At 34.4% G+C, this 9,031-nt stretch overlaps 1 protein-coding gene across 1 annotated transcript; it reads left to right on the top strand.

Annotated features, from left to right (window-relative positions):
- Positions 1–3,455: 3,455 nt before the first annotated feature.
- LOC136839630 (uncharacterized) lies at positions 3,456–4,436 on the top strand. The gene has a single exon (XM_067105947.1). The coding sequence runs from the start codon at positions 3,456–3,458 to the stop codon at positions 4,434–4,436; it is 981 nt and encodes a 326-aa protein (XP_066962048.1).
- The last annotated feature ends 4,595 nt before the right edge of the window (positions 4,437–9,031 follow it).

The raw sequence follows: 9,031 nt of genomic DNA, 5'->3' as shown, positions 1-9,031 counted from the left end.
AAAACTATAGTGAAATGTAAACAAACTACCACTCACAAAGTAAAATATTTAACGACCTAATTGAGTACCTACTATGAAATTACACGATAGCTAGTTGAATACCAGACGAGTTGTTGTTCAATTCCGGCTTCATCTTTTTTTAATAGTCAGCGACTCTGAAATTAAAAGGTCAGTCTGTTTGAACAAAAGACAGTACCCGAAAATCCAGGTCAGTGAAAGGATGGTCCTGTGCTAAACTGTGTTCTCTAATGGCAGAAAAGGGTGGTTTGGAAAGGGAAACCTAGTTCTAATAGAAAGACCTCTGTGTTCCAAAATTCTGTGTCTGAGCCAGCAGGAACTAGATCCCACGTATCATGCAGACCACACTGCGAACAAGTGAACAAGTAAACGACACAGGAATTAAGGTCCACAGGCAGAGTAGGCTTCTCTCTCAAAAGTGATCTTATTGTAAAAGGATTACAGAAAACAAACCGGAAACTGATTTGAGGAAACAATGCTAAAGTATTTCTTGTAACTTTTTCGGACCATATAGCTACTATGACCAAGGTAAGGCAATTTAATGTACTTTACATCTTTACTAGCAGTACTGTACACCGGTCTGGGACAAAACTTTTCATTTAAAAAATTTTCAGAACTTTGTAAAATACAAAAATGGGATATGAGTTTTCAGAAAAGTAATTCTGGAGGAAAACCATATCTTGATGAAATAAATTAAAATCACAACAAACATTGTAGGCTCTATTAATCAAAGTGCGTATTGAGTTCATCTTATACAACTTTGGCGAAAAACTGAGGTAATTCAATCCCAAGCCAGTAAAAGTACTTTTCCTATAAACAGAGGTCTCAAATTTGCCACTATTTCTGTATACCTGTACATCTAAAAATGACAACTTATTATCCTGTTCCGTCTCACAAGTAAAAAGAAATGTTAGGGTGACGAGAATTAAAATATTCAAAAAACAAATCAACATGTGATAATTCCTTAAACACAAGGAAAGTATCATCTACATACCTACAGTAATACAAAGGTTTGAAAGCACTAGGGCATTCAGACATCCAAATCCTTTCACAATAACCCATGAAGCAATCCGCATATACAGGTCAAGGAATTTCCCATAGCTACTCCATCTATTTGATTATATAATTTACCATCAAAGTAAAAATGCCATCAGCAGTTGCTAAATGTAATAATTTTTGCAAGTCTATTTTATTAAGTCAAACCCTGATAGATGGTTTCACATATATTATTAAGAATAATGTCGGTTGTTTCTTTTAATGGGATATTGGTGAAAAGAAGAAGGTTACATCGAAACTAGCCATTATAACATCTTGGTTAAAATTGAAAGAGCATAATTCTTTAACAAATTTGGAAGAATTAGATATGTTAAATTCACCTAAAGTTAGGGGTTTAAAACTGATGTTATAATGGCTAGTTTTCGATGTAACCTCTCTTTTCACCAATATCCCATTAAAAGAAACAACCGACATTATTCTTAATAATATATGTGAAACCATCTATCAGGGTTTGGACTTAATAAAATAGACTTGCAAAAATTATTACATTTAGCAACTGCTGATGGCATTTTTACTTTTGATGGTAAATTATATAATCAAATAGATGGAGTAGCTATGGGAAATTCCTTGACCTGTATATGCGGATTGCTTCATGGGTTATTGTGAAAGGATTTGGATGTCTGAATGCCCTAGTGCTTTCAAACCTTTGTATTACTGTAGGTATGTAGATGATACTTTCCTTGTGTTTAAGGAATTATCACATGTTGATTTGTTTTTTGAATATTTTAATTCTCGTCACCCTAACATTTCTTTTTACTTGTGAGACGGAACAGGATAATAAGTTGTCATTTTTAGATGTACAGGTATACAGAAATAGTGGCAAATTTGAGACCTCTGTTTATAGGAAAAGTACTTTTACTGGCTTGGGATTGAATTACCTCAGTTTTTCGCCAGAGTTGTATAAGATGAACTCAATACGCACTTTGATTAATAGAGCCTACAATGTTTGTTGTGATTTTAATTTATTTCATCAAGATATGGTTTTCCTCCAGAACTACTTTTCTGAAAACTCATATCCCATTTTTGTATTTTACAAAGTTCTGAAAAATTTTTTAAATGAAAAGTTTTGTCCCAGACCGGTGTACAGTACTGCTAGTAAAGATGTAAAGTACATTAAATTGCCTTACCTTGGTCATAGTAGCTATATGGTCCGAAAAAGTTACAAGAAATACTTAAGCATTGTTTCCCTCAAATCAGTTTCCGGTTTGTTTTCTGTAATCCTTTACAATAAGATCACTTTTGAGAGAGAAGCCTACTCTGCCTGTGGACCTTAATTCCTGTGTCGTTTACTTGTTCACTTGTTCGCAGTGTGGTCTGCGATACGTGGGATCTAGTTCCCGCTGGCTCAGACACAGAATTTTGGAACACAGAGGTCTTTCTATTAGAACTAGGTTTCCCCTTTCCAAACCACCCTTTTCTGCCATTAGAGAACACAGTTTAGCACAGGACCATCCTTTCACTGACCTGGATTTTCGGGTACTGTCTTTTTGTTCAAACAGACTGGACCTTTTAATTTCAGAGTCGCTGACTATTAAAAAGATGAAGCCGGAATTGAACAACAACTCGTCTGGTATTCAACTAGCTATCGTGTAATTTCATAGTAGGTACTCAATTAGGTCGTTAAATATTTTACTTTGTGAGTGGTAGTTTGTTTACATTTCACTATAGTTTTATTTTCATATTTTTATGCTTGTGTTTTTAATTTTTCGTTATTTTACGTCTCACCCTTTTAGTTTGTATTTACTTGTTCATTTTATATTTCGTTAGTATTTTTGCTGAAGATTTATTATGACAATTCATTTTATTGTAATTTTATTGATTCTCATCCTTGTCGGTTTTTCAGCCTGATGATGAGGTTTTATTCCTCGAAAGCTTGTAATAAAGAATGTTCTTCCTGGTCTTGGCAATATTATTTATCATTAAGCTATATATATATATATATATATATATATATATATATATATATATATATATATATATATATATATATATATATATGAGAGAGAGAGAGAGAGAGAGAGAGAGAGAGAGAGAGAGAGAGAGAGAGAGAGAGAGAGAGAGAGAGAGAGGGGCGACAAATTAGTAAATTACCTATTGTTATTCGATAAGTTATGTACAGTGGTTACAAGGAAAGCTTTCACTGTTTTCGTCTGTTAACTAGCAAACTATCAACAAATTTGTATTGACAATACTCCTTTGCTAGTTATTTACAATTTTTACAAAATGACTTTTTTTCTTAAGACGGAGCTTTAGTTTGAGTGGAAATAATTTTTTCTGTACTCCTTTGCTCATCATGGAAGTCATCCGTAATAATAAAGGTGGAGAGAAACTGCGCTATAAAGGTTATATGTATAGTAAAAAAATCCACCAGTGCTACTACGATGAGGTGGGAATGTTCCAGAAGATCAGCGTTTAGATGTAATGGAAAAATAACAACAAATTTAGCAATATCGGCGGTCATTTCAATTATTGAACATAATCATGCGGGAGATGAAGGATCAGTGGGAGCAGCAAAAGTGCATACAACCCTCTATCAACAGGCCAAATCAACTAGAGGAAATACTAGTCGCATTGTAGCGGATTCGTTGGAGAGTATGACTGAGGACGGAAGAATTGCCATGGAAAATATAAATACAGTTAAAAGATATGTTCAAAGAAAACGCCAAGAAGGACGCCCTAAGGATCCCGAATCGTTGAAGGACTTGAAGAATTTAGGTGAATGGACTATGACACGAGGAGAACATTCTGTGCCTTTTCTTCTTCATGATAATGGTGCTGAAGCCAATAATCGAATCATTATATTTGCAACAAGAGATGCGATGGACCATTTAGCTAAGGCACATACCTGGTATATGGATGGAACCTTTGCATCGGCTCCTGTGTTATTTGAACAGCTATTTGTTATTAGAGCTCCTCTCGGTGATTCAGCAATAAGCTGTGTGTATGGTTTCCTTTCCGGCAGATCACAGGAAATCTATCAAGAATTTCTAACAACAGTTCTAGATAAAGGAGAGGAACTAGGGTTACATATGAATCCCGATACTACTATGACCGATTTTGAAAAATCACTTTTGAATGCTATAGGAAATGTACTGGGACCTCAAATCCATACGAAAACATGTTTTTACCATTTAACACAGAATACATGGCGGAAACTACAAAGCATAGGATGGAGCGTGTATGAAGCAACAGTTAGTGGCGAAGACCGTACAAATAACCAGTGTGAAACTTGGAACAATACTTTTAAATACCTGGTTGGTTATAGTCATCCCACAGTTTGGGTTACAATTGAAGCTCTGAACAAAGATGCACTGATGGTTCAAACTTGCTTGGAAAAGAATGCCATCGGAGAGAAACTGTAAAATTGCAATCGCGACTGCAAAATCTTTGTCTTGATTTTAGTAATGGTAAGAAGGACATCGAAGAATTTCTTAATGGTGTAGCAAAAAATATAAGAATATATAAATTCTGACTTCCTATATGTTTTGTGTAATAAATATTACGAAACTGTAAATTTTTACTTTATAATCTTATCTTCTTTAATAAACGATTAAAAAAAAACTATATATACACTAGTCATTTCAGTAAGCTGCTTCTAGAAAATATATGGGTGTTTTTGTCGGTGGGGGTTTTGTTGGTGGGGGTTTTGTCGTAGGGAGGTTTTGTCATATGGGGTTTTGTCGTATGGGAGTTTTGTCGGTGGAGGTTTTGTCGGTGGGGTTTTGTCATGTGGGGTTTTGTCGCCTCCCGAAAAAACATATTGCCTCTTAAATTGATTTATCAACTTTGCAAACTTCAGTTCATTAAGAGTCTGGGATAAATGGAAACTTATTGATAACAAAAGTCTGTACCGGCAGGAAAGTTAAACAGTAAAAGAAACGAAAGCAGAATATCTACAGTGTTTCATGTGATATTCGTATTTCCATGACGCTGCCATTACTACCTCTTCCTAAGGATAATAGGTAACTACGTATTGGAAACTAAACGATTTCCAATTCGAGTCAAACATCCCTGGCACCTAGCAGGAGAAAAAATCTGAAGAACGCGATAAATGAATACTGAAGTAAATAAACGCAATCTCCAATTATTTTTTTCCCATGCCCAGGTCATTCAGTTTTCTGACTGGCGCAGTTTATTCGTATATTAATACTGAGAGATATTTATTTTCATAATTGGAAGAAAGTGTGAATCAAATAAGGAGCGAAGTAACAATAGTAAAAGAAAACTAAAAGCGGAGACTTGTGAACACTACTGGGAGGAAGGACTTGAAAAGGCAACTGAAAATGACACAGCTGAAGAAGAAAATAATGTGATATGAGAGAATAGAATAGAACAGGAGAGAAAAGGAAGTAAGAGAGAAAATGCAAGAGCGAGGGACATTGGAAAGACGTTGATGATAGCGAAAGGAAAATGGGAAGATCAGAGAGGAAAGCGGAGGGAAGATGATGATATTAGGATAATCTCGCTCTCTCTCTCTCTCTCTCTCTCTCGGACATCGGTGTACAGTGGCAGCGGGTTCAGCCGGGAAAATGACAGATCAGCGTTCGCCTGCCGAGACGGAAGAGGGGGAACGTTGTGGGCACGTTTCATAAAATCTATTATAGTTATCGACCTATTAAGTGATTATTTTTCCGGTTGCTGGTTGATCGTTCTTGGTAGCGGCGAAGGTGGAGAGACAGACAGACAGAGAGAGATAGAGACGGGGACAAAGGCACAACACTTGAATGTTTATAACTACAGTATATGTCAAAACGTGTCATCGAAACGAGAGGGTCTCATCGAGGGAACCTCCATTTACAAATATCAATAAATAGATATACATATATATATGTACACACACACACACACACACACACATATATATATATATATATATATATATATATATATATATATATATATATATATATATATATATACTGTGTGTATATATATATATATATATATATATATATATATATATATATATATATATATATATATATATATATATATATATATATATATTCTTATGATATTCTCTTGTAAGATGTATAAAATATGATTTTCCGAATATTATGATATGCTTTATAATAATTTGTTGTATAATTTTTTCTTTATACAAGAGATGTTATGTTGTATATTCAGTATATTAGTGACAGTTAAGTAGAAATGTCTTTGTAATGTCAGATCTCACAAGAATTAATGATCTAGATAACTAAACAGCGTAATTTAGAATTAACGACGTGTTTCTTAACAATAACGTAGTAGGAGAGAGAGTTTAAGTTATACCAGATGTTCTAGCTGTCATCACGAGAGATAAGTGAGGACTCAGGTTCTGTTCTTCATCTTGTTTTAAAAAAACATGCTGATCGTTAATTAGACAGCTCCAGTCTGTTTTGATCGTGTTAATATTTCGTTAAAAGCTTTGTTCAATGAGATTTTCTGCTTGAGTTACATACTTTTTTTTTTAGATTTACTGGGAGTATAAGCACATGGCAATTGTGTCATGTTTAAGATTACATTGCTCTGATCACATATTGTTTTAATGTGCACAGGAAGTGAAGTCATCTTCCTTTTCTAGAATTTTCGGACTGGCACTCGCCAGGCCCGAGTTTGCGTCTCCGGCCGGCTGATGAAGAGTTGGAGGAATTTATTTCTGGCGATAGAAATTCATTTCTTGCTATAATGTGGTTCGGATTCCACAATAAGCTGTAGGTCCCGTTGCTAAGTAACCAATTGGTTCTTGGCCACGTAAAATAAGTCTAATCCTTCGGGCCAGCCCTGGGAGAGCTGTTAATCAGCTCAGTGGTCTGGTTAAACAAAGGTACACTTAATTTTTCTCTTCTTCATAAGAGACAAGTTATTATCGTAAAATATTTGTGTGGTCATTGGTATTAATCTTTGGTAATGGAGCCTATCAAAAAAGTATGTTTTGTGAATCTCGAGCAACTGTATTTGGGGTGATTTTGTAAAAGTTTTCACAAGCTTGTGTAAGGTAAAGTGACTTTTACTTATTATTACCATGGTATATTAAGGTTGATATATTAAGGGATTTTTGCCTTAGTAAATCTACACTCCATTTCATGTTTTATGTTTTGTGAAATAGTGTGTTCTTAATGTCATTTGGATTATTTGATTCTTTTTTAATTATTTTTTTAGTTCTTTGTGAATTTAACACTTTGCCATATTTTATATGTTGTCAATCTCTTAATTTTTCACATTTTATGTAATGGTGATTTAACATTTATTTACTTAGCATTTTAAGTATTTCTTAATAATTTAACATTGCATACTTAATTTAATTTTCATTTACTTAGGTCTTTTCAAATCTTAAGTATTTCTAAATAGTTTAAATTTTGCTTGATTAATTCAATTTTTTGATAAATTAATCTTTGTGGCTTAACTCAAGAATTAATTAAATTTTGTGTTGTTTTCAAGTAATAGTAATTTTTTTCAGACTGTGAATTCTGATTATAAATTTTGAATTTGAAAAATAAATTTTTGTATTTAAAATTTTTACAACAGTGTTTCATTTACTGACCACCAATGATAGGATTAATTGTGTGCATAAGGCATAGTGATAAACATGTTTTGTTCCTTTAGTTTAGCTGAAGTGAATTAAGACCAGGGAAACAGATACCGCTGATGTGTACACCTGCTTCATACATTCAAGTGTTTGATGAAGCGATGCCCTTTTACTTTAGTATATTTCTTGTTTAAATGTTGATACCTCACATTTGTTCTGATAAACTTAGTCTGGTTTCTCACATGATTAGTAAGTTTTTAAGGGATCACTGTTGCTTTAGAGTACTCAGTCATAATTTTATTGTTATGAGAGTTCAGGTATCTGGCTAAAGTGAGGTCATTTTTTTTTAATTCTATGATTAGTTGTGTAATGACTAGGTACTTGCAACACTTCGTGACAATATATATGTATATATATACACACAGTATGTGTGTATATATATGTATATATATAATGGAATCGAGTCTATAATTGAATATACTAAATATCTTAATATACACACGAGGGCGTACAGAAAATCACTGATAAAGACAGAGAGCAAAACAGAAAAGGGGCAATAACGAAACTAAGTGATCCCAGATGCCGAGTTTGACCGTTCTTCGCCCATATGAATTAAAGTGTTTATTTCATATAGCTCAGGGCAAAAGAACTAACTGAGATCTTGACCTTGCCCGGTAAAAGAGAGAGAGAGAGAGAGAGAGAGAGAGAGAGAGAGAGAGAGAGAGAGAGAGAGAGAGAGGCCCCAGCAACACAAACGCAAGAAGTTACGTGTTTTCCTGACGCCTCCGTACCAGTAAGGCAGCCAGGAAAATTGTACGCCCACAGACGACGGCCAGATTCGAAGACGGCGAAGATAAGTCCTTGAATATCCTCACATAAATACACACATGAGATTTAATTTATTTTACTAAAGCTAACATGATGTGAATACTTCTGTTTGATATTTTCAAAACACAAAGGACTCATACTTTGAGATTCATTAGGTACTTAAATTCTTTGGCAACAAATTTTGGGCCACTATCAATACAGACGGAGTTATTTGATGCACAATATTTAGATGAATCAAGGTATAAGAATAATTCGTCTTTCGCGCAAACGATTACAACTCTTGACCAAAGGGAGACCACTTCTGTAAGGACAGTTAGAAAGAAAAGGACAGATCAAGCCCCACTGCTCAATGATATACTAAATTAGGACTGTTTTGTAACCCCATGCTACTGTGTCAAAACTGACGCAAAGTGACTCATCCCAATTTGACTGCCACTGTGAAGAGTCCTGTTATCTAATAAGGCACTCAATCGCTGGCGGCAAGTGGCCTTTATTTGTTACGTTATCTGCCATTGGGGGGATTCCTTAAGGATTAGAAGTGATATTACTGGAAATTAACGGGCACAACAACACATTTAAATTTTGTTTGAATTTCATACATTCAGGAAGATATCCATGCAC

Source organism: Macrobrachium rosenbergii, chromosome 1 (assembly GCF_040412425.1).
Source record: "Macrobrachium rosenbergii isolate ZJJX-2024 chromosome 1, ASM4041242v1, whole genome shotgun sequence".
NCBI lineage: Eukaryota > Metazoa > Arthropoda > Malacostraca > Decapoda > Palaemonidae > Macrobrachium > Macrobrachium rosenbergii.
The sequence above is the reverse complement of the archived record's forward strand: the minus strand, read 5'-3'. Positions and strand labels throughout refer to the sequence as shown.

Bases quoted from the DNA above. Each gene is read 5' to 3' on its own strand.
- LOC136839630 (XM_067105947.1), top strand. From the start codon at position 3,456: ATGAGGTGGGAATGTTCCAGAAGATCAGCGTTTAGATGTAATGGAAAA.